Here is a 26,809-nt window from a genome sequence, read left to right on the forward strand (position 1 = left end):
CTTGGGACTAATGTTAACGTCCTTGCTCACTTCAACAACCAAGACTTTGAGGGCGGTTCCTGCCTCCATTTTCTCTAGTTGTGCACTCTGTCTAGTGTCCCTCTCTCCCAATCCAGGGTAAGCTTTCGTTAAAGTATCTGAGAATGGAAACCTTTCCAATTCCCCCAGCAAAGGCGAGATACAGTGCAGCGTTTTTGCTATAAAAGCGAATACGCTCAGATTTGCCTTCCCTTCAAGGGAACCGAGGAGTCTGAAGGAAGACTTCCAGCTCCGGGTACTTTGTATCCCAACCACTCGATCCTCTCCTGGATGTACTCCCTGCTCTAACAACCCTTCAGCTCACTATCCAGATGGTGGCGTTATCTTCACTGAACTTCAGATGCTGGCTGGATGCTGGTGCTTGCTAGCATAGCACGTTAGCTCAAGCGTGGGACTAATTGCTGCTCCTGACAGAGGCTCGCTAGTCCAGGAACACCTGTCTTAGACTCCCGCCTCATAATTTGGGCTACGCCCCCAACTTTCACCTTTTGACCAAATTATCAGGCAACTGTGTTCCTTATTCTATTAGGTGGCAGGAACTCAAACTAGCTGCCCTAACTTACCCCTAGGTTATAATTGTGGCAAGAGGGTGGCTTAGCCAGTCTACTTGTCTTTTGTTTTGCCTTGAGGGAAAATATGGAAGGCAATCTTTTAGTGGAGATGGAAGTGGGAGAGAACTGCCTTTAAGATCCAGTCCCTAAGGTGGAATAGCTGTGGAAAGGAGGAACACTTGCTCAGGAATGCAAGGGCAGGAGAAAAGGTAGGAGGCAAAAACAGGAAGGAGGTTTACACAGTACACGACCACACACATTCACTTCAAGTTTTATTTTGCCTCTTGTATGGTCTTCAGATGGTTTTACAGTTCGTTTTCTACAGGAACTGAGAGCTGTGATCTAAACAATCAATGGAATACCACCCAACCGTAATAAATAGTCGTTAACAATAGAAGATGGATAGCATAGCACTGAACAATCCTAGCAGCGTGGACATGTTTCATAGTTAGCTCTGTGACCATAACACCAGCCAAACTTATTAAAAGCCAAGATAAAGCTGCAGCAAACTTGCTAAAAATCCTGATTCCACAGGATGACGACCATTGAATGAATCCTCCAGATAAAATGCTAGAACTGTCCACTAGTGTACAAAACGTACTTAAAGAGAAAACCAAATGACATTAAGCCGTTTTAAACCGTATCTTGTAGAGATCTTCCCTTCATCTCAGCCCTTGAAAACACAAACTTGGTTCCCGTTGTCCAACATACCTAACATATCCTGCTATCAGTTGCAGGTTTCTAACCCTGAATGTGAAGAGGCCTCCTTCGTTCATCTCACCCATTCACACTCACAGGCTTTGGTTGAAAGTCACTAGGTACAATGCTTTAAAAGACTCTCTTGTCAAAGCCCACACTGATGGAAATCTATGAAAGAAAATATGTTTTAAATTTCCTTCTCCTTGACCCTCCCCACTCTCAGCTCAAAGTTAAACTGCTGATACAAAACTGCAGGGAAGCAAGATAACAAAATACTGTTACCAATCTATGGAGAAGCCAGCCAGCCATGATTAAAAAAATGAATCCTGCAGAGATTACCTGCTAGCCTCATGCTCAGAACCCTTAAACACACCAAATCTAAATTAAAATACTTGAAAGCTTTCAGAACCTGTGGTTAAAGGAAAGAGAAAAGGGTAACCGTAATTCATTGGTTAAAGTGTGCTCATTCTTTTAAATTTGATAAAAACATGCAAGAACTAAAGACTCTGATTTAATAAAACCAGTAGTAACAGGTCTTGAAATTAAAGGACAACTGACCTGTGCGCAAATGGGATCAATCAGTCCCTGGACCCTACTTGCCAGAAGTCAAAACTAACATTTCACATGCTGACCTGAATTGAGGTTAATTTCCAGAAGTGACTGCACTTTGCAACAGATTGAGTCCTATGAAGTTAGGCTCTGGTACCCAAAGTGGTCATGGCCTAGCCCTAGGTGGGAGGCACTTCGAAAATAATAAAACTTCTAAAAAAACAAAGACAAAAGTAAAGAAAATACACTTTCCACTGATTTACATATTCAAAGTGCCAGCTTGAACCACACCCTTTCATTTTCAAAAGGAAAATTACAAAAACAGTAAACACAAAGGATAGTCAGGTTACAGCTAGTTTAGTTTATATACAAAATAATTTACAAGTTTGTCATTTTTAGGCTTTTGCCACAAACAACTGCACATTTGTCCCTACAAAGCACAACATGCCTGAACCAATAATGGTCACAAGAGACAACTGGCCAAGGCTTTACAAAAAGCAGAAAAACCGCCCAAATTGAAATCATTTATTCAGCTTAAACTATGCCATAACCATCCCACTTGGACTCTCCACCCTGAAGCCTCTGAAACCAAATCTTTCTCATCTTTGCCATGTCCCCAAAGAATGAGGTACATTTCATTCAATAAGCCAAGGAGGATGACAAATGATTTTGATTACTCTTAGGTGAGAAATGCAACCACACTGGATGCAGAAAACAGTGCTGACTACATTTATTGAAGACCCCCCTCCCTATAAGCCCACGTAAGAGGTCTTGGCACCTAACACAAGACCCAATAAGGAGGCCCACATCTCTTTCATACAGGATTTACAGCAATACTATCTTCTTCCAACCAGCGAGTAGTCTCTAAGCATGATGAGTGAGTTTTACATAGTCCTCTTTATTTCCAATCTGAATTAGCCGATCTGTTGCTGCTCCAGAGGCTGAGCTGTATGAAGACCCCAACCACCACCCACCAGGTGAAGTGAAGAGACTTCCCAACAGTTCATAGTGCCAACAAACGTCACAGGCTCCGACCAAGTATAACCACATCCTTTGGAAATCCTTCCATTTTTGCAATTTCAAAACAGCCTAACTTGCTGTAAAATTCCAAAATTCTTTTATCATCAGGTCTCACTTCACAGAAAGCCCCTCGAGAGCCTAGGGAAAAAAAAAAAAAAATTCAAAATATAAATGTCACTTAATTCGGAGAATTATGAATATGAATTGTAATTCATCTTTAATATATTTCAAAAAGATCATAGTACTGGCTTATCTATACCAGCCCCTAAATTTCATACAATTTTTAAAATTTATATCAAAAGCCAAAATTTATATTCATCAATACTGCAGTGATAACTACCTTAAAGTGATGGATATGTTAACTAGCTTTAATATGGTGATTATTTCACAATGTATTTCAAGTCATCAAATTGTACACCTTAAATATATACAATTCTTAATTGTCAAATATACTTCAAAAAAAATTTTTTTTTTGCATGGTAACACTCTTCCCCAGAAAGAAAATCTTTTGGCAAAGAGGTTGTAAGAAACCTCAAGGCAAAGGATACCTCTGTTGAATGTTACAATATATTTATGTAAAGTATCTTTGAGGAACCCACAGGGCAGAGCCTATTCCAGCCTATGTCGCAAGCCAATACAACCAGAATGTGTTTTATATGTTAAAGACATACCTCATACACCTGCATGATTCAGTTCCAAGCACAACACTGAGAATTATACTTTCATCGAAAGAGGTGTTTAAATTATCCCACAAAGGGGACACCACTGAATCAAATGATATAAAGATGCAACAAAAGTCCATCCTCACACATCAAGAACCCTCTACTTAGTGCTCCACAAGCTGCCCATTTTTGTATTGCCAAAGGCTAAAAAGTTGTTTTTGTTTTTTTACAGCTTTAAAAGGTTGTTTAAAAAAAGAACAAGCAACGGAACACTGTATGTTGCCTTTTTAAAGCCCAAAATACTCAATACCTGGCCCTTTACAGAAAAAGTTTTCATACCACTAAGGTACAGCAAAGTATTTTTGAAGGTTTAAGTAACAAACTCAAAAAACATTAGCAACTCTGCTTTCCTAAATGAAGTCTTCCCGAGGTTCGTTTAATTTTCAACTATCATTTATAAGTCTCCTAGCAAAATAAACGTACACTTCTCATTTAATTGGGGCTCAAAATAAGCATTCATAGTGTAAAACAGCAGTATTTTTCAATGATTAATACACATCCAATTCTTGCAGCACTAATAATTCAGAAGCAAAACCATAAATGGTGGAGAAGGAATGTAAATTCACTTCTTTCTTTTTATCCTAAAATAGAGTCCTGTCCCCACCTAGCCCAAATACCAGCAACTCTACAAATATGTACTCACCATTAGCCTTCAGTGAAGACAGGAGGCAAGCCATCATGCTTTTGGCTACACTTGGATCAGTTACTTTTTTGTGAATATCCATCTTTATCAGAGAAGGGAAGTTGGCAAGGAAAGTTTCTGGCAACACTTCCTGTTCTTCATGGAAACTCAACATAATTTTCTGTAAAAATTAGGAAGAATCTCTTGACTTTCAGTAGCTACTCATTATGAATCCATATATCCCAACTACAGAACTCAGTAACAGGAAAAGGAAAGCAATATTCAATAACTCTTCTGGTAATTATAAAATTACCACATGCAGAATTAATTAGCTTATAATTCTAGCTGAAGCGTTTTTATTTTTTTAAAAGTTTGTCTAAATGTAATGTGGTATACTGGATTGGATCCTGGAACAGATAAAGGACATTAGTGGAAAAACTGGTAAGTAAGGTTATAGTAATGTACCAAAGTTGGTTTCTTAGACTAGGACAAATGTAGAAAATGGGTGAAGGGTATACTGGAACTCTGTATTATCTTTGTAACTTCTGTACATCTAAAATTATTCAAAATAAAAAATAATTCAAAATAAAACAATTTTTAAAAAGCTTGTATTGCACAAAAATGTGAATGTATTTAACACTACTGAACTGTACACTAAAATATGGTTAAAACAGTAAATTTTATGTTATGCTTTACCACAATTTTTACAAAAAAAGTTTATAAGAGACACACTGGTTTTTCTTCATAGGTTCCTATGCTGAGACCTGTCAGATATGGAAAAGCAACACATCAACAGCTCAATCGCCAGCATGCTGCAGTCATGTCGATGAAATCCCAAGTAAGGGAGCCTAATCCAACCCAGCCTCCTATTACATAGAGACAATGTCACAAATACGAGTCTAAGTATATTCTCTAAAAGTATTTATTGAAAATAAAAATTATCCTCAAGAAGAAACTATTTTTAAAGTTCATTCCTATTAGTTTTTAATTACCATGAGAAATGCATTATTGAGAAAGTAAGTTAGCTTCATTAGCACGCAAATGAGAGATTTTTAATTACCTAAACTTGCCCTGAGTACCCAAAGAAGAGACCATAACATCCTTAAGTTTGGTGCTTCAAAACAGAAAGAGAGGGAGAAAGAAGGTTCTTTAATTGTCTACGTTGTGCTTTTACTTGAGAAAGTATTACAACAACGCTTCCAAATCAAAAACTGTAGGGAACAGTGGAAAATACAATGCTAATAAGAATAAGCCCTAACAATTCTTCTCTGTAAGAAATTTAGTAAGCACTGGGATTTTAAGATATATCTGCTTGCTTTTTTATTTTAATAAGTATTTTATTTTCTAAAAAATTACCATTGTATAATTCTAAATCTGTGTATTACCTCAGCCTCAGAGAGTTCTTTGTCACCATTTGGTTTGGTATACTTCTCCTGCATGAAGGGAATCCAGGAAATTTTACATTTTTTAATGAAGGGGGTCACATCTACAGTGCCCAGGGCATAACCACATATGCCATCTTCATCTTCTAGGACAAAACAGTAATCCAGGCTGAGGGAAAGCAGCCCTCCTACTAACCTGCTCACAAGAAAAGAGACCAGAGTGAGTTAAGTTACTTACACAACACATTAGAATTCAGTGATGTAAGGCCCAATAGACTCGAATGACAATGCGTGGAATCTACATTTGATGTAAATACAAACTGGAAATATACGCATATTAATGCTCAGATTTTATTACAACTAAAGTAGGACTTCTAAAAAACTCTATTTCCAGTCAGCACCTCCCCTCCTGATAAACCTGGCTATGAAATGTCTACTCCCAAATCCAACAAGTCCGAATACTTCATCACATACTTGTCTCCAATAAGGTCAGGCTGACTTTGAAAAGGTAAACCGACTCCATCGTCATACATTTCTCTGCAAATCTTGTACACGGAAGCCTGAAAATATAATCTAGTTAAGCAACACATCAAGAAAAATGGCAACAGAATTTAACAACAATATGACTCATAAGTCAGAATGGACTTCTAGAAGAGGGAGTAACAAAACGTTTGGCTTGTCATAAATATCACCTCTGCTTTGTTAAATAGAGATTTATTGAGTCTTATTTGTAAAGCCAGTAGAAAATAGCATGGTTATAGTAAACAATGAGAATTGCTTTGCAGGGGATAGTTTTAGACAGTAAGTAGTGGATTCAAAATCCAGCAAACTATGAGGCTGAGTCTCTCTCAGTTTTCTATACATCCCAAATGCTTAAAACATGTTATTGTCTTTAAGCAGGCATGCTTTTTATTTCTATAGCTGATTATCAAGCAGCCTGTAAGCACTTCACAACTGAAAACTGCAGAAAATATATAGGAGGAAATCAGCTGAGAACAACAGATCATTCAGACATCGTTCAGTAATTCCAACTCTGAATACATTTCATCTGTTTTTTTTTTTTTAAAGAACTGACACGAGATGTTGAGTCTAAACTCCTTCAGCTCTTCTTTAAACATCCCATGTTCAATGTTTTAGTTAAACTTTCTCCATCTAAAGTTTTAAGACACAAAACTGATTCTTTTAACCAGGGAGTTCAAAGGAAAGGATTAAGTGTTCACCATAACCATACACCAAGTTGACAGGTAGACGATTACCTCATCTTTAGGAAAGTATGGTCTGATAGTATAAACTTTGGAGGTTGGAGTCAGTGGGGGTGGTTGAAAAAAGAGGTCATTTGCCCCATCAATTGGCAGCAAACGCTGTGGGAAGAAAAAAAAGGGAGATGATTAGTGTTGGGAAGATATTTACTTTTTTTAATGAGTGTGCACTGCAGATTACCAACTTAACATTAACTGGCTACTGCAGGCAGACCTAAAGAAGAGGGGTGTGCTATGCTTTACTAATAAAAACACCTCTTTGCTGGGGAAGGGGAGTGCTTCTGAATAGAAATTACCCAAACTGAGTTACATAGCTTTAGTGGCATACTACTGGGGATTTAAATATACAGTAAAAAAAAAAATTCTACTCCAATTATGACAAATCTATCTTTTAAACCAATCTTATTTAGACCATCGCTCACTAAAAGATGGCAGAACAGACTGTCAGGAGGAGAGGTTTGGTCTGAAGAGGGTTATCTGTCCAGGAGACGCTTTATCCCCAAAGCAATGCGCTTCAGTTTGCTGTGCGCAGCAGAGCACCTGTTGGGGGGAGAAAAGTAGAGCACCTGAAAGTCCATGAACAAATTCCAACAGCAAATAAACTTCATATTTTGTTCAAATTTTCATTCCTGGACTGTTCTTTCAAGTACAAGTATTACTTATAAAATAATTGGGAAAATATCCAAAAGCCCTTTCACCATTCATTTGCATAATTATTCATCCTTTTTGCTCATGGAGTTTCCACTGGCAGACAAGCATGCGCGCATTGTGCATTGCGGGCGCAGATTAAAATGCTGTGCGACCTGCAAAGAAACAATGTGAAGTGTATACCTAGAGCCGCTGCGCTTCGCAGGCGCGGGGGGGAATTGGCAGCATCTCCTTCAGAAATTACTGCGAAAGAGGAGGAAAATTTGATTTAAAATCCAGCTATGTAACTAATTGAATTTGGGACTAGAAAGCCTTCGGCAGACCAATCCTTCCAGCCATCTGATGCGCAACATAAGGTTTCTCATAAGACAAAGAAAACGTCAATTCAGTTGTGAATTCATATTGATACCTGGAACTCTCCTGCTAGACCACCTCTAAAGGCCCAGGGTTCTTGGTCTCCAATTAAGAACTGTGCTGAAGAATGACTACGACACCCTGTTGAGATCAGATCCAAGCGGAGAACGTTACGAGAAAGGGGATTTCCTGGGGTCTCAAACGTCCAACAAACTAACAAACACTTTGTGGAAACAGCTAACAGTAATAATCCAGGGTTTCAGGACAAGGCTGTGATAATAATTTTTTTTAATTTGTAATGGAATTTCAATACTGATGTTCCTTCCTCTGATCAGTGAATAATCACTGTTCTAGTGAAAGAGTTCTACCCTTTCTTAAATTATTGGAAGGAAAAAGTGTCAAGTTTGTCTGGGTCACGCTTATATATTCCCTAGGTACAGCTGTAAAACTCAAGGCAGCTGCTTGCTCTGTAGCAAAATTACAGTAACTTTAAAGTGAAATGAAGTGAGATTGATGAGACATTTTATTATCACAGCCCATGAAGGAATTAAACTTGTCTGAAGTCACATTTTACATTTTGAGGAAGGGTACAGGGAAGGGAAAAAGGGGGGAAAAGGGGTTAATCTTGTCAGAAAACTAAGGTCAGCAGAATAAGTAAAAGAAACTATTCAGTAAGTTGACAATGAAACACAGTGAGTACTTTTTCTTTTTTTTCTGACAAGGACAATCCAAATTCAGACTTGGCTAGTAACACCACCAGTCTGACAGATTCTGAGAACTAAGGAGAGCCAACTGATGCTCCTAATTTGTCCACAGCTAAAACATACTTTTCTTGAAAGTATGACAGTTATCTGGCTCCTCTGATCAACCACTATAATCTTTGCAGTGCACTTAGCTCACACATGGAGTGGCAGGCTTTGAGGCCCAAAAGTCAGCATTTAAGGTCACCACTTAACCAACTCCACAGGCAATAAAGGAAGCTAATAATAAGAGATAATTAAAAGCAAATTATAATTGCCTTCCATAGGCAATAAAGGAAGCTAATAAGATAACTAAAAGATAATTTGGAGGCCAAATCAAAATCACCTGCCTAGTCTTCTGACAAGATAAAGCAGCGCAATATAGTTCTTTTCCAATTGAAGACAGCATTCTACCTCCTGTTCAAGTTAACAGTCTCATCAGTACGATACACAGTGTGCTAGTCAGACAGTCCCAAAGCAAACCAATTTTTTTGTTGACAATTCAGGCCCATTAAGAGATTATATCCAGGGTTGTCATTTTTCAGGGGTAGGGGTACTTAAGAATATACATATAATGTAATATTTGTAAAATAAATATGAAATAGGGTCAAAATTTAGGTTATGAAGAGAACCTGCCCCATTCCATAGCTCAGTGTAAACTTACACTGCAGGAAAAAACAACACATCTCAAACTTTAAGATGAGCCAATTTCCCCTACCCCTCACTTTGAGACTACAACATAACTAGCACTTCCAACTATTACAATAAAAAGCTGCATGTACGAAGAGCTGTATAAATGAAAACATGGTTAATGCCTCAGTCGCTGCGCAAACGTGACTTCAGTTCATGCCTACTGCCCTTAAATCTACCTGAGCTACCTCACAGAACCTTTTAAGTTAAACTAATTAATCATGACGCGCTGTGAACATCTGCCGCTGTCCATCCAATAGTAGTAGAACTTGTGCTGAGGATTCTCCCATCTGTACACAATGGGGAAGAAGATAATAGAAGTCGTTAGTAATCAAAAGTACTGCATAGCCACATTCTTTAAAGGACTGAATGCCAGCTGGACTGGAGACTAGAGGAAAACAAAGGGCACTAATCAGTAACTCCCTGAAATTACTATAGAACCATGAAAATACTCTCTTTGTCGTGAGCTGTTGTAAAGCTATGTGGATGCCTAGATGATTATTTAAAGCTTCTAAAATGCTCTGACCTTGAGATTGTACAACAGCTATATACAATCTGGGAAAGCTGCCCCCATAACTGCACAGTACAGAGGTAAAGCCTGAGAGGAAAAAGCAGCAATACTGTATAAAATCAAGAATTTTTAGTAATTCTTGAATTAAAAGCTGAGTATCAAATGTTTTAAGCAACACTTTCTCAAACTTAATAATCCGGATTGCAGGTTGGAAACTTAAGGACTTCAATCCCTATAAGGGTTAATTATATCCTCCTGGCCAAAAGCCTGGAAGGCAAATGCCATCATCCAATAATCAATACAGAGATTTTTCCTAAGCCTAAGGGCAGACGTGTATCACAGAGAAGAGGTATCTTGGAGCCTTTTAACAAGAGAAGGTCAAAATTCTCTCTTTTACCTGTTGTGCTACATATACAGGAACCCAAAATTCTCTATTTTCTTTTTTCCCCAATTTATTTATTTATTTTTTTATTTTTGGCCGTGCCTCATGGCTTGTGGGTAGTGCCCGGACTAGGGATCGAGCCCATGCCCACTGCAATGGAAGCGTGGAATCCTAACCACTGGACAGCCAGGGAATTCCCTCTACTTTCAAATTAACAATGAAAGACTCTATTTTTAGCTGCTAATTAGCTGTATCACAGGAAAAAATTTTTTTTTATATTTAAGAGTCCAAAAGTATATACGCAGAAAGTGAGACATCTTTTTGCTACTACTCCTGAGTTACTCTAAGCTCACAGGTTTCACACTTCTATTTCACAACCAACAGTATGTAACCCATCATAGTATTTGTGACTACTATGAAAACTATGACACGTCAGTTAGCCTTGCTGCCTGCTGTGTGCTATGCATAAGTCCATCAGATATTCCTTATAGCTGGACTGAAAACCTGGAAATGAAATGAGATCCCTGAAGAAACTTGGCCATGCTGGTGCTTTTTACCAAGTTTGAGAATTAAAAAAAAAAAAAAAAAAAAAAAAAAAATCACTGTTTTCAAAAGAGAAGTCCATTTAATGAAGCAGAGTTTTCAGGGGATTGCAATTTTTATCCCCTGCTAAAACCAATTACTTGGTAGAGGCATAAAGAAAAAGCTCTGTGAAATAATACTAAGTAGCACCAGAATAGCCTACCACTAAAGCTCGCATGCGCACAGGGCTGGGAGGATGGCTTCCTCTTTCCAGGCCCCCTTAGGTCATTTCGGCAATTGTTCTGTTAAACACAGCATTAATGTCATCAAGACACAGCAAGCAGCAGAGAGCTTACAGAGTCACAATTCATAGTGTCTCATCTCCAAATCAAATAAAAGTGGTATACATGGTTCCATCCAGGAAGCATTCAGTCAGAGCAAGTTAAAGTCAGTACTTTCTAACACATTTTCAAGATATTTATGCTGAATTAGCCCAAGGGAGAAAAATCAACGTGCTCAGTGTATTTACTGAGGCTTGCACCTCAAGTCTGTAACAATGGGTACACCTTTGAAATCTAGGCAAAGAATTTAAACACAGTTGGAAATTCGTCAATTCCCTAAATGTTTTTCTCCCTATGGGATAATGTCTTTTTTTTTAAGGGACAATATATCTGAGGAGAAGAGATTACTCCTGGTATACCTACCTAACCACTGTACAAAAGACTTCACCATAGACATTATACTCTTGATATCCCAAACATAGGAGTACATGTCATAAAGGATTGTCCTGTTGGCACAATTGGAGAGCCGAGTGAACATGCCCATCACTAGTCCGCACATCTCTTCAAACTTGGCTGCCCGCGACCGCCATTCTTCAATCTATTGAGGATCAATAAAAACACTCAGAAAATTGAAAGTTTAACAACAATCTAAAACACAGCTTATAAACTAAGCTGTGTATATTATCAGGTACCTGCAAATTTATACTAAACATTAAAGAATCAATGGGCTTAAACTTTTAAAGACAAACAATAAAAGTCTGTCTCCCCAAACTGACAAATATTCCTAAAATAATCAATTTTGACTTTCCTTCATTCCTACCTACTATAAGGTCAAACTAAGGAACTGTATATATCAGATTCAGCAGAGTCCGTACCTACTTTACAGAACACATTCTAAGATGTGGTCAATTCTCATTTAAGACCTCCCCTGTATCAACAGCATGGGGACCCATCCAGGCCAGAGAAACAGGTAAACTAAACATACTCACTTTTTCAGAGTCTTTTCCTTTACAATTGACACTGACAACACTGCTATTTGCTCGAAGCCACTGGAACTCCCGTAACATCTGCGCTCCTTTGGGTCCATGCTCATAAGGAAGGTAGAATAGGTCAGCAAGTAACTGCAAATCCTCCAGAGTTACCGGTTCTGCAGTGTACAAAGGCTTCTCATTTGGACCAGGCACAAACTGCTCCTTGTTTGTCTGTTCATCAGTCTGCATCGGGGCAATATCACTAATGCAATCTTCCTGCATAGACATCTCTGGGGATTTTGATTCGGCTATGCTCTCTTTATCAGTGTCCATTGGTTTCAATTCCTCTGCCATTTTAGCTTCAACAATTTCAGTTAGTATTTGATTGTCATTCTTGTGGTCTGTTTCTTCCTGTTTTTCCACTACCATGTCCATGGGTTCCTCATCTGGCTGTTTCTTTTCTTCTTCCTTGGTCATAGCTGTAGGCTCACCACTCAAGGCTGCTCCCTGGCTCATAATGGGCTCCTGATAAACGGTTGTAACTACAGTTGTGGCATTTAAAGAGGGTGCTGCAACTAGAGGAGTCCCATCTACTACATTTGCTTTAGCCCCACTGTGTGCAACTTGCCTACCTATAAAAACAAATTGCCAGAAAGATAATCAGAATTAGAAGCAGAACAAATTAGAGCTAGAGAAATGTTTTCTTCTTATCATATCTCTAACTAAGAGCCTCAATTTGAGATTCCAAATAATTTGAGCCCCAAGAAAGTACAATTTCTCTAAACCACTGGGAGGTGGGGAAGGGAAGAGAGGAGGGGAAACACAGATCATAAACATGCCAACACCTATTACTTTCTTCTCTTTTGAAGCTCTGTATTTAAAAACTACTTCAAAAAAAGATATTTTAAAAACAACTTAGCGAAAAAAAAAAAAACAAATTAGCGGGATTCCCTAGTGGCGCAGTGGTTGAGAATCCGCCTGCCAATGCAGGGGACACGGGTTCAATCCCTGGTCCGGGAAGATCCCACATGCTGCGGAGCAGCTAAAGCCCGTGCGCCACAACTACTGAGCCTGTGCTCTAGAGCCCGTGTGCCACAACTACTGAAGCCCACGCGCCTAGAGCCTGAGCTCCGCAACGAGAAGCCCACGCACTGCAACGAAGAGTAGCCCCTGCTCACCACAACTAGAGGAAGCCCATGCGCAGCAACAAAGACCCAACACAGCCAAAAATAAATAAATAAAATAAATAAATTTATATATATATATAAAAAAACAAATTAGCATTCCGTCAAAATAAAAGCTATTTAAGACCAAAAGTAAAATTTAAAAAACCTTATCCTCTAGATTCCTAAATTTCATTTTGCATGGCAGGCCTATAAGAAGACACATCACAAATGTTCTTTACTTTATGTCTCAAACAATGTGATCCAACCCCCTTACAAAGAAAGGCCAAACTCACTGCTGTACTGATGAGGTACGCCAAACTCCTGCAACCATTCTGTTAAAGCTAACTTTAGAGCCATCTGTGGACTATAGAGTACATCAGTTTCTATATCTTCATCACTGCCTTCATTTTCTAACTTTATCTGGATCGACACAGTACTGTCTTCACTGTCAGCTGCAAAAAAAAGAGAAAGAGCACAAAAACAGTTTTCATTACAAAACACTAATTGTTACGGTAAAACCAGAGAAGCAAAGAACTGGAACAAGAACAAACCTTAAGCATAATATGCAAACACAACCAAGACCCTTCACTGAACCACTTCACCTAGAATAGTCATCTAAATGCACTGCTAAATGTAAAATTCCAACTGAAATAATAAACATTAACTTTAGAATCACTGGACAAGTCAGTCATAAATGTCCACTTATAATCAATTATTGGGAATGCAAGGTTAAAGGCACTATACTTCCCATAAAGAGAAGATTCCCTATCCTTCAGGGGCTTTTAACTTAAAAAGGCAAATAATTATGAAAAAATAATGGGCAAATTAATAAATGCATTGAGGGGAGAAGAGAAAATTGATAGAGAGCCCACATATGAGCACAGATAATAAGCATATAATGAAGAACCAGGATAGTGGTAGAGAAAATTAAGTCTGAACTCTCTTTGGCTTGGTATTCAAAACGCACTATTCTTAGCTTTCCTTCTTATTTCCCTGCACATAGGCCAGTCTGGCTAAGGTCCACTAGTCGTTAACGTGCTTCATGCTCTGCCTTAAAAGAGGCAGATACTAACAGCCATGTATACAGAGAGGACTGAGATTATATCCCTAACTCTGTGTTTTTTACTAGGGAGAAGGGGGTGACAATGACTGAGCCTTGAAGGGAAGCATTAATTCAATAAACAGAACTGGAAGTAGGGGTACAGAACTGAGACACAACACAACTTTCAACTACATACCACTAAGCACCATAATGTGACATTTCAATACCCCCCAATGGGCCAAAATTCAGGTAACTTGAAATTTTCAGTGTCTAGTATTTTCATCTCTAGCCCACCAACCCTTTAATGCCCAGCAGACTTTACTCATACTTTGACCCAGTGTAAGTAACTCCTCCTCTATGAAATCATTTATCAGCACTCTTGCTTAGCAGAAGTAATCACTGCCTCCTGTGTTCCCCCTAGCACTCTGTAGATAATTATCTCAGCACTTACCATTCTATAATACAGTTGCCTATCTGCTTTATCTAACACCAGACTAAATTCTTTCGAAGTAGGGACTATTTTATTCTTTGCATCCTTAGTGTCTGATAAATAGGTGTTTAAATGTTAGTGAATAAACAACTAGTCAGCATTCTCCTACTTGGAACTCAATTAGGAATTTTTCATAAATAAAAATCAGTAAGCCAATGTCTAAAATGAGAAAATGTTTCATAAATGTAAGCTGAACTTAAGTTATATGTTAAGTAACTCAGAGGAGAATATTTAGCCATCTAAAATACACCATTTAATAAAATCACCTGAAAACACAAATTCAATCAGAATTATTCAAGGGATAACAGGAACAGTAAAAGACTACCTTGTCTAGTTACTCAGACTTCAAAGGCTAAGTCACATTTTAAAAACAAAGAACTGAGGCCAAGAAGTTATTAAGTAACTTGCCCAAAGGCAGTCCAAGCAGCCCTTTTTCTATCATATACATCTCATTCACAGAACTAAACAACACCTTAAAAAAATCCTCTTAAATGTTGATGACAAAAGAATGCATACTTGCCAATGGTTCTACTTAATCCCAACTCTCCTCGCAAAGTCAAGAATTAAGTCATCTACTTACTCATCACTACATCTTTCCTCACTCCATTCATGTTTGATTTGTACCAGGTGGCAAGGGTGTGGATAGCAACATAGTTGGCTTCAAATTCACAATTTGGATTAGTCAAGACTCCTTTTAACCGCGGGATCAGTTCTGTAGATCTTCCTTTGTATGGGCCCAGAAATAGTCTCTTCTGATCATAATCATTAGCATGAATGTTATCCCAGATTACTGGAGCTCTCTTAATAATCTTAGAAACCTCTTCAATGGATTCTACTGGAATTTCTTTAGAAACAACTTTGGGACCTAGAAATAATGACCACCATATATTAAAAGACCCTCATACAAGAGAGTGGCATGAACATATATACACCACCAAACGTAAAATAGATAACTAGTGGGAAGCAGCCGCATAGCACAGGGAGATCACCTCGGTGCTTTGTGACCACCTAGAGGGGTGGATAGGGAGGGCGGGAGGGAGGGAGAGGGAAGAGATATGGGAATATACGTATACATATAGGTGATTCACTTTGTTATAAAGCAGAAACTAACACACCATTGTAAAGCAATTATACTCCAATAAAGATGTTTTAATAAATAAATTAATTAATATATTAAATAAATAAATAAATCCTCAGAGGAAATTTTTTAAAACAAAAACAACAACAAAAAAAGACTCTCGTACATGGTTCTTCAAAATATACTGCATATAATTTTTTATTTTCCTTGTTATATTTTCTAACAATTTTTCTTTTTAAAACAACACAGCAACATGTCCTTTTACTCAGCTTTATTCCCCTTGTCCTATATTTCCTCAGATCAGATTCCCAGAAATAGAATTAGTGGTTAAAAGGTAGGAATATTTAAGGTTTGGGTAACTTTCCTCAAAGTGATACATCAATAAGAAAGAAATTTCCATGTTAACCATTTTTTACCATTATAATATATCCTCAATTAGACAAAGTCTAATTAACCTAAACCCTGGGAGGGTTTCTGCCCTTAATTCTTAGAATGAAAGCTAATACAGCTCACTGATTACTAACTGTCAATCTAGCATTACAGCTTTCATTTTATAAAATACAACATTCTCCTAGTGCTGGGATCAATACCTGTTAGCCCAGATCCCTACAGATCTACTGTTTATCAGTAACTGATATTCAGACTCACTGAAAAATCCTCAAAGATTTTTTTGTGTTGGAGTATAATTGCTTTACAATGGTGTGTTAGTTTCTGCTTTATAAAACCTCAAAGATGTTTTTAATACTAAGTGAAGAATGTGTACTTTGTAAAAGAAAGAGAATTAATAACAAAATGTTCTGGTTAAGGCTCAGCTTTTTAAAAGTATCCAATTAGGGGCTTCCCTGGTGGCACAGTGGTTGAGAATCCACCTGCCAAAGCAGGGGACACGGGTTTGAGCCCTGGTCCGGGAAGATCCCACATGCCGCGGAGCAACTAAGCCCGTGCGCTACAACTACTGAGCCTGCGCTCTAGAAGCCGTGAGCCACAACTACTGAAGCCCGCGAGCCTAGAGCCTAGAGCCCGTGCTCCGCAACAAGAGAAACCACCGTGATGAGAAGCCCGCGCACTGCAACAAAGTGCAGCCCCCGCTTGCTGCAATTAGAGAAAGCCCGCGTGCAGCAGCCAAGACCCAACGCAGCCAAAAATAAAAATAAACTTTAAAAATAAATAAAAGTATCCAATTAACCAGAACAACCAACTCCCAAGGTCCGAGATAATTAAAAGTTTTACTGTCTAAATCTTTTAAGACTTACCTGTCCACAGCACCTCAATTCCAGGTAGGAGCTTTTCACCCACAGTCCTTAAATAAGGAGACTGAGACACATTTGGATAACAGAAAGTGCCACAATATTCTGAATGTAGGGGGAAAAATTAATCAGTAAAACAGTCAGGAGTGAAATGGTCATGAGTTTTTGAATAGGGATAAAAATGTCTACCAATTCTAAATTATTTTCATCCAAATGATAAAAGGCCTCCATGTCATGTCCCAAAAGAAGTAAACTGAAGTGGGTAGTTCATTTATGACTCATTAAAAAAAAAAAAAAAAAAATCAAATCATAAAATCTGATATTCTTCCTCCAGTATTAGGACAGATCAATCCTTATGGTCCTATGGTCACCAGAAATACAAGTTTACTAAAGAAATAATTAGAATTTTTACCATTTTCTACATAATTCTGAATTGCCTACATTTCTCAGTTACAATCAGAGGCCAAATAGACTGGATTGATAATATCATAATAGAAAGAATGCAATTATTAGGCCCCTGGCTATTAGTACTCAACTACAATTGATTATAATTTGCAGTGAATTAAGTAATTACCAAGTATGATCTTATTAAACACTGAGTATTCCCATAGTATCAGACCACTGAGATAAGGTTCATGGCTCACAATACTCTAAGACAGACATATACACAGTTAAATAAATTCAGTCTAAAATTTCTTAGAACTTATTTAACTCTTCCTGAACAAGAAGTCAAGCCTAGGGAAGTTTTCTTATAGGCTGAATTTTGAGAGGCAAAAAAAGAGAGAAAACATTTTCAATGGAAGAAACCAGGGAGAGATGAGAGGGGGGAAAAAAAGGAAATGGGGGAAAAAATTATTAAGCTTTCTATGCTGACTACTGGAAGTTAAGAGCCCAGATGGGAGTGGGAGGAATGAAAAGGGATACAGATATGCAAGGGCAGAAAAAAGGAACAAGTAGGAGGATATGAGAAGTGACTAAGTTAAAAGCAATGTAAATTCGCTTTTTTCTAGCTTTCATTTTTATAATACTATCCCCTCCTCTAATCCTGAACATGTAATGTTCATATACTTCCAGTACCGAAAAAATACATAAAATCTTTTGCCTATTCAGTTGTCATTAATCCCTAAAATCTCTGCAATTTAAGATGTACAGAAATATCTTCTAGAAAAAGAATTCCTACCTTTATATACCAAAGGGAGAGGGGACAACACAATAAAGCCCATACATGGTCTTTTGAAAGTTATATATTTCAAGAAGACTAGTTAAATATAAAGCTTTTATATACAATACCTGTGGGACAGAAGAGGAAAGTTTCTGGCTCTCCTAGGTACTGATAAATTTCATTTGTGATGGAGACCTGGGCATGAGCAAAAGAACTGAATACCTCTTTGTCAGCTGCACACATATTATGGTCAATATCATCAAAAAGCAAGGCAAATGACCTGCATCCAAACTGAGAAACCTAGGAAAAGAAAAAAAAAACAAGATGCTTTACCAGCTCATCTTACAGAGTAAAAAACACAGAATTTCAAATATTAAAGTATATACTTAATAGTTACACTTAAAAGTCAAATATTTTCCTTAGTAGAATGTTCAATGCCAAGCCATTGCCTTTATATTTTCCATGTTAAACAGCTAGACAGTTTTGGGACCCATTTTTTCATTTGGGTTTGAATGCAATATGCCAGTATGTCTAACAAAGCTTCTATAATGCAGCTTATCCTTCTACCTCCTTCACTGCCAACTACAGAAAACCAAACAGAAAAAAAACCCCAAAAAACCATGAACAATAAATAAACTCTAAGACATGACAAACCCAAGTCACCTGTTCCAGTCAAGATACACTGATGCTAATTAATTTCTTTGCACATAAATCTAAGCCATCAATCAGAAAGACCAACATAGTAGAATATGATCAAATAGGTAAATAACCTTTTAAAAGCTTATTCACAGAAATTTAACTACTTTAAAATTTTTTTTTTTTGGCTGTACCACACGGCTTGTGGGATCTTAGTCCCCTGAAAAGAGACTGAACCTGGCCCCAGCAGTGAAAGCGCCAAGTCCTATCCCCTGGACTGCCAGGGACCTCCCAAACTACTTTAAATTTTTTACCAGCCACTTTAATGCCACCAATAATATAATTTTTTTTTTTTTTAAAGGCCACACTGCGCGGCATGCGGGATTTCTTCGTTCCCTGACCAGGGATCGAACCCGCACCCCGCACATTGGAAGCGCAGAGTCTTCACCACTGGACCGCCAGGGAAATCCAATATAAACTTTTGCTTAAAGAAACATATATGGGGACACATCCCTGGCGGTCCAGTGGTGAAGACTCCGCGCTTCCAATGCAGGGGGTGCGGGTTTGATCCCTGGTAGGGAACTAAGATCCCGCATACCACACGGCCAAAAAAAAAAAAAAAAAAAGAAACATATATATATTTTAAAAAACAGCACACTTAACTTTACCAAAACACATGTGCAGCTTTTATGTTAAGCAGAATTTAGACTCCAGGTTCACCAACAGCTTACACGTTTACCTAGTTTTTCTTCTCATTTTGGGAAACTAGCCAATCATGTCCAAACTGAATTACATCTCTTGTCCATATACCTGAGTGAACCCTATTTCTATAACCTCACTCAGAAATTCAGTCAGGCACCCAAGAGAGGTTCCAGAAATGGGACTCTGGACCACACAGAATCTCCTGGAATCTGAGGTAAGTCTCCACCTCAAGTCTATATATTAAGAATCTCTGGGAATGGAGCCTATAAGAACCCTTTTAAGCATCACTTCTAAGCATTGTTTTTAGGTAGCTCTCATGCAAACTGAAGTTTGAGAAGCAATGGTACCTCCAGTAAAGCTCTTTTGACTCACTTTAGAAAAGATTCCTCTTATCAAAAGAGTTAAAGTAAAAAATTTGCACAGAAACAAAGAAGTACTATGAATTTGGTTTCCTTTTTACATCATAAAAGCAACTCAGAAAACTTTTAGTTTCATGTACTGATTCAGGGAAAAATAATGAAAAAGTAAGGAAATTACCTGGTCCAGTTTGCGTTTCAATGTAGATACTTCCTTGGGGTTAGAAAAGGTAATATCCAATCCAGGTGAGATAGCATAGATGAACTCTATCTCATATTCCCGTGCAGCAGAGATGAGAGTCATAAGTTGCTCTAAAGAATAGAGTCCGTGATTTTAGAAAGCACCACAAAAACTAAAAGAGCCTTCACCTTTAAACTGAAGGTTATTTTTTCCAATTTTCAATGAGTCAAGAAAAAAAAAAGTCCCTTAAATTCTACAAAATTGTCAGGTCCAATGTGACAATATGTAATGGCACAAACCTGATGTGATTTAATGTCACCCTGAACTCAATAAAAGCATTGCCATTTCTCAAAAATACTGAATTAAGCATCAATTCTCTTACTGAATACAAAACATTTTTATTTCCTATAGTATTTCAGAGGTATGCTTTTGTTTTTGCTGTCTTTGTAAAACTGGAATTCCTAAATAAATACATCTACATATAGCAACTTTATAATTTGGAAAAAAAGAAAAATGTGTTCTTAAGAACCAGGGTTAAGTGATTGATGGCCTTAACAATCTTGACACCTTTGTTAACTACAAGAAAAATATTCATCACAGTTTTAAGTCTCTAAAATGTGAAAGACAATTTTCCTAATTGACATTCCACAATGTCATAGCTCCATAATTCCATAATTCCTAAGTAAATTGACTATTCCATACCACAGGATATATCTTTAAATAACTTTCAGTGGTATCTCAAGATAGTCATTTGACTATATTTTGATCATATTAAATTTCATCACCAGAAAATAATCAAGTTGAAGACACTTAAGTTATATAGAGTAGTAAACAACAACACTAGACCGAGTTTTAATTGCTTTTCATAATCTAAGAAAACTGTCTGCCTTCAGTGCCTTGACTGGGCTCTGTAACCAAATATCTTGTTAGCTACCATTTAATTCCAGGTATGAAAATGTTCCCCCATTCAATCAAGTCCCCAAAGAAAAGCACCACTTGTCTAATTTACTTCTCTTATTTATGAATTTTATGTAACTAACTCAACATAAGAACACATGTAACAAGGATAGTTCAGGATGGCTTTCCACTTCAGTATAGGCCCAGACTAGGGTGAGGCCCTTCTTCATTTTAAATAAAGACAGGACCAGTAATAGAAATCAAGTGGTCAAGACCAAGCCATACTTGAGCCTGAAGCAGAAGGATCAGTAGTACTAACCCTATCTTTATTTAAAATTTTGGTATTTTGTTTGTGGATTTTTTGCATTAGTTCTGGTTTAAAAAATGGATAATAAAGTATTATTTACCTTGATTACTGATTTTTGGAGTCCTTTAAAATTTGCACTGCCGGCAGGCCCCTCATTTGCCTTGCCCTAGGCCTAGCCCTGCTTCAGCACCTCTTTGTCTAATGGCCCACTGTTTAGTCCACTGGCAGAAGTTAAAAAGCACAATTTATGACCACAGAACAGGTGAAGTCAGACTGGCATACCTGTAAATCACACCATGGCTACACATCGTTAGAGCTACTCTTTCAATATGCACTAACACACAGAGTTACCATATAAAATAAAACTACCTACAAAGTGAAAGTGGAATACTTAATTCTTGTACAACTACATTTAAAATATAGCTGTTTTCTCCATGTACTCAGAATTTATGGATTAAAAAGAAAAAGATTACCAGCTTCCTCCACTGAATACATCTCTCGCCAAAACATCCTATGTTTGTAGTCATCTTTTGGAGCATACAAATATGTATTTAATTCCCATTTCTGGAGCCTTAAGAGGAGAAAAAATTACATGTATATAAACAGGCAACATGTATAACCTGTAAATCTCACTTTTTTTCCTTTTCTTGGAGCAGCTCCGTCTCTTAAAAAGCTAATATTCTGGGGCAGTAGCTTTTAACCTTTTTGTAATCCAGTGGAGTTGTAAAAAATTAAAAATTATAAGGAATGTCAACATATTAAACAGTCTTAAATAAAAATACAACAGCTCTGAGTAAGACAGGTGAGCCCAAAACCTATCCAGCTTTCCCAGGAAAGTTTGAGAACCACTGGCTTAGGCGAAGAAGAGGAAAAAGACCAAGGTAAAGTAACTTCTGCAACTGAGAAATCATCAGACTGCACCTGGTCTATTCAGTGCATTTCCTCAAACAAAAAAAAAATGTTAAAAAAAAAAAAAAAAAAGGAAATGTTAATCGTTTAAGACTCTCCTTCACATAATAAAAAAATTACCTTCTAAAGAGTTCTTTTCTCTGCTCCATAACCCATGGTCTTCCATAAAATCCTAGATACAAAGTAAGAATGAAATTATAAGAATGTGATAAAACTGTCTACTGAGAAAAGCAGGTTATAATACATACAATACCACTTTGTAAAAAACATGTACAATATACAAAGAGCTGAAGGATGTTTAGTAAAACATTAAGGTGTTTTGGGGCGATATTTTAAAGTGATTTTAATTCCCTTTTTGCTTAGGTAAATTTTCTGATTTTTCTACCATGAACACGTATTATTTATGTGATAAAGTCATCTAAAAATAGCTAAACATCATCTCTTTTCACTGCCAAAAAAGACCAAATATATTTAAATCTAACTTATATAAAGATTATCTCAATCTTACAGTGGGGAAAGGGGAAGCAAAGTAACCACAAACTGCTAATAATAACTATTACTACCTAGAAGGGGAGTTAAACCACTTTCAGAGGGGGAAGGAGCAAAAACAAATAAGGTAGGGAAAAAACCAGGGACAGAATTAGAAAAGAATCTGATTGATCTAATTTTATGATGGCTTGTTTTTTTGGTTCCCAAAATTATAAAAGGTACCCAAAAAATGCCTTAAACTACACTCACAACAAATTCAACATTGGAACTGGCCCAAACAGGAAACTCTCAAGCAATCTCAATTCCAGAGCAAATGTATGAACAACTGAAAATTCAAGAATGTGACTCACTCCAGAGTATCCTATATGGGGGCAAAGCAACAGTAATGCACACTGCAAGAAACAGAACTGCAGAATGATGACTTAAGTAGTGGTATAAGCACCAAACTGGTATTTAGAGCTGTGGCTTGTGCTAATCACACCTTACAGCTTGCCTAACCTTTATTTTCCACCTGTTCCAGTCTAATCATCTGCAAGAGATAAGGACAACCTCCCAAGAGTATCATAAAAATGGTTCAAATTGTGTTTTGAACACATAATGTTCCTTACACACACACAGTTTAAGAAACTAACTCAAAAACCAAAATTTCTGAACAGTAATAAGCTCCACTCTAAATAGTTACTCAGCACCACAAAGACAATGACAGGCCAAAGAAAAATTCGTTACATACTAATATATGAAACTGTGGCACTTTCAATCTGGACAATTCAATGGTTACTCTCTTACAGGTGATTTAAAGTATTAGGTGAATCTTACAAGTCTTTATAGCTTTCCTACAACACTCTGTATTATCATTTTTCTCTTAAAGTAGTAGGCATTAAACTTCCCTTTAGAGCTGCTTCAACATGAAAAAAAAAAATTTTTTTTTCAAGTGCCTAACACTTTAATCTTCAGAAATCCTAACTTTGCTCTTTGAGAGTAAGGTTCATGGTTTTAGTTATTGGCACGGCAAAGAGGAAGCAGTGCTGTTACACATGAGTTAAGATCAACAAAGGTCTGTCCATAGAACGTGCAACACTATTCACTTCATTAAACTGAACCTAAGATGAACCGGGGACTTTGGTGATTATGATGTGTCAGTGCAGTTCATACTTGGTTTAAAAAAAATCTTAAAAAAAAAAAAAGAATTAACACTCAGGGTAGACGTTTTTAGCAAAACTTTTGTTTCACTTTTATATATGTATACATATTATATACGTGTGTGCATTTGTTGGATTGTGATGTAAAATATACTTTTTAGATCAAAAAAGTTTGCAGGCCACTGTAGTTAAATTATACTGACAAATAAAAGCACAAATTAACCTCAAAAATAAATAATAAATAAATAAATAAAATCAACAAAGGTCTGCGAGGGAAAGAAAAGCAAAACAAACACCAAAAAAATGTCAGGTGCTCAGTCACCAAGAAAATATACTAGGGAATTGGAAGGAGAAAAGACGACAGATAAGACAATTCTAAGTAGACTAGTTGCCTTTTAATACTATTCTGAAAAACAAACCAACTGATCTAAACCACAACTAACTTTTCTCCATAATTACTGAAGGTGTAATGGACAGGCAAGTTTCCTTAGACTCACTTTAGTCTAGCTCTAAAATTTCTAATCCCCCAGCACTCCTTTCCCACCCTCCACCCCAAGATCTAACATAACAAAAGTACAGATTCTAGCCCTATATATACATCAATGGATAAATCAAACATAGCAATCATGTTTTCATAAACACTGACTCCAGTCAAATACACAGGCAGTTTTCCATTCTGTTTTCCCGAAAATTCTGCAAGACAGTTAACTTTGCTGAACCGTTTCATTCCTTATGGTAGCTGCCAATTAGTCTGTTCGCTCCTACAATCAAACTTTATCTAAAATAGCATAACCACCACCCATCTTTCAAATGAATACTCCGTGAGTACCAAAGCTCTCAACCAAGCGGACAATCCTTTCCTTTTCCACATCTTTTTTTTTTTTCATAAAGACCAGTATTTTTTACAGTGTTACTCCTATGCACACCACATATAGGAGAGAACTAATAAAGTATACAGCTAAAAAACCCTGGGTCAGCCAAAATACTTCAGAAAATTCAAATACATGCTGTACTCAAGGAAAGAGCAATAATGAAACTGATTCATGCTTCGCTTAGAATGCACAGCCGAACATTTGTTCATTACATTCATAAACTGTGAATCTTCTGGTCATTTTCCCCAACCACCAAAAAAGTCCATCATTCCTTTTAAATAGAAATGGGAAGGAAGGAAGTGAGAAGGGAATTTTTACACCTCTTCTGCAGTCACTAAAATTCCGTATCTCAGATACTGTTAAAGTCAAAGCTTCATCCCTCAGAGCCAAGGCACAGTAGTTGGCAAAGGGCAATTTTCTAGGCTGCAAATCAATCTTCAAAGGGTGGGGGGTTCGGGACTGGCCAGCCAAAAAAACAAACAAAAACACAAGAACAAACAAAAAAACACAAGAACAAAAATTCTAAGCAAAAAGGAATTTTTAAAACCGTAAGCCGACAGTGCTTCTCTTCACTCCAGGAATACAAAGTAGCACACCTGTACGGGTAGTCTTTTTTCCAAAGGGTGGGGACAACAAAACTACACACATCTCTCCATTTGAACACAAACCACCCTAGGGAATAACATCCCAAGGTACAAAGACGTAAAACTCAGAGCCTAAGACTAGGCTCCTTACACCGCCTCCATTGGAGCATGCCTGGCTCCAAGCCCAAGGCGGGTGGGGTCAGGCTTGTTAATAGCCGGGAGGGAATTCGACGCCGTTTCAGAACGCGAGAAAAGACCTGCCCATCCTCTCGCCTCTTCCCTCATTTCAGCAGGGTCAAATTTCAGACCCAAGGGAATAACCCCCTTTTAGAGCCCCCTCCCCCCGCAAAAAAGGAAAGAACGTATTACTACTGGGGTGGAGAGAGATGGAGAACGCTCTTGCCCAGCCCGCGCCACAGCGCTCACCTTCCACCACGCCACATAGGAACCTCCGAGCCCTGCCTGCCGCCCCGGCCACCGCTGCTCCCCCAGCCCCGGTTGGGTTGTCTTCTCCGGGGGCTGGAGCTGCCTGCGGCTCCAACGATGCGCCCGCGGAGGCGGCAGGGTTGGAGTTGAGCTCGCTCTCCCGCTCCTCCAGCGCCGCCTGGCTCTCCTTCTGCACCATCCTCCTGCCCCCGGCCGCCGCCACCTCTGCAGGTCTTCCTCGGCCTCCGTCCGTAAGGCCGCCGGCCCGGAGAGCCCCAGACAGGGCCTCGGCTCTAAGCGCGCGCCCCTCCGCTCTTTCCCCTCCCCCTCTGCCCTTCCCCCTCCCTCTCCGCAGGGACGCTAATGCCCGGATGAAAAGGGCGGCGGCACCAGCGCAAGCCCTTTGTCAGCCGCAGCCTCAGCCTTAGCGGGGGAGCCGGAAGCCTAAGCTGAGAGCGAGGCTGCGACCTCTCGTTCCTTGGAGGCAGATGGCCAAGGCTCCTTTTCTCGTTCTCAGTTAGCTTCTACTGCCCTTCCGATAATTCTAGTTCTCCCGCTGCCTTCTCCCGAAGCCCCTGGATCTCCTCTGCTACTGCCCCTACCTCCCGCTTCCTGTTTATCCGCACTGCGCCTGCGCCGGAGACCGGCTCAGACCGGTCCCCTCAACCCGGCGCCCCCCCCTTCTTTTGGGCCAGCCTATTGAACTTCATTCGGTAGGGGGAAGTAGAACAGACAAGCCGCGAAAAGCGGAAGGTAATGAAGGCAGTGGAATGTACCATTTGTATGCTCGCCACCCTCCAGAACGAGCCAGACTCCCTGGAACGGACCATTACCCCACCCGAAGAAGGGGAGAATGGGAGGAGGCTGGGTTGGGGCAATAAGGATGTGGATAGGGCGGGGGTGGGTGGAAAAGAGAGGTGTTTACTCTCTCAATGCGCAGGCGCGGAAATCAAGCCTCTAGTTCTTAAAGAGACAGGAAGAAACTGACCTACTTTCTACTGAGATTCTTCTGACAGGTTCGTTCATTACATCAGCCCGACCCAGGCTCGGTTCTATAAAGACAACACTCCAAGAAGCTCAGCTCACTCCTCTGCCTTGAAACATTTTCCCCTACCTCCAGCTTGGCGCTAACCCCTTTTAAAAATTAAATCATTCCTACATTCCTTCATTCAGCTGACACCTAT

At 38.5% G+C, this 26,809-nt stretch overlaps 1 protein-coding gene across 1 annotated transcript; it reads right to left on the reverse strand.

The window, feature by feature from the left end:
- Window positions 1-849: 849 nt before the first annotated feature.
- On the reverse strand, window positions 850-26,245 carry OGA (O-GlcNAcase). The gene is made up of 16 exons (XM_068548424.1): window positions 25,626-26,245; window positions 22,236-22,287; window positions 21,680-21,777; window positions 20,003-20,133; window positions 18,256-18,427; window positions 16,972-17,070; window positions 15,221-15,505; window positions 13,402-13,560; window positions 11,961-12,574; window positions 11,395-11,569; window positions 7,901-7,986; window positions 6,841-6,945; window positions 6,059-6,144; window positions 5,588-5,780; window positions 4,224-4,383; window positions 850-2,996 (listed from the first exon to the last, which is right to left on the reverse strand). The coding sequence occupies exons 1-16, from the start codon at window positions 25,822-25,824 to the stop codon at window positions 2,860-2,862; spliced, it is 2,751 nt and encodes a 916-aa protein (XP_068404525.1). The 5' UTR covers window positions 25,825-26,245; the 3' UTR covers window positions 850-2,859.
- Window positions 26,246-26,809: the final 564 nt, after the last annotated feature.

This window comes from Eschrichtius robustus, chromosome 7, assembly GCF_028021215.1.
Source record: "Eschrichtius robustus isolate mEscRob2 chromosome 7, mEscRob2.pri, whole genome shotgun sequence".
NCBI classification, from domain to species: Eukaryota; Metazoa; Chordata; class Mammalia; order Artiodactyla; family Eschrichtiidae; genus Eschrichtius; species Eschrichtius robustus.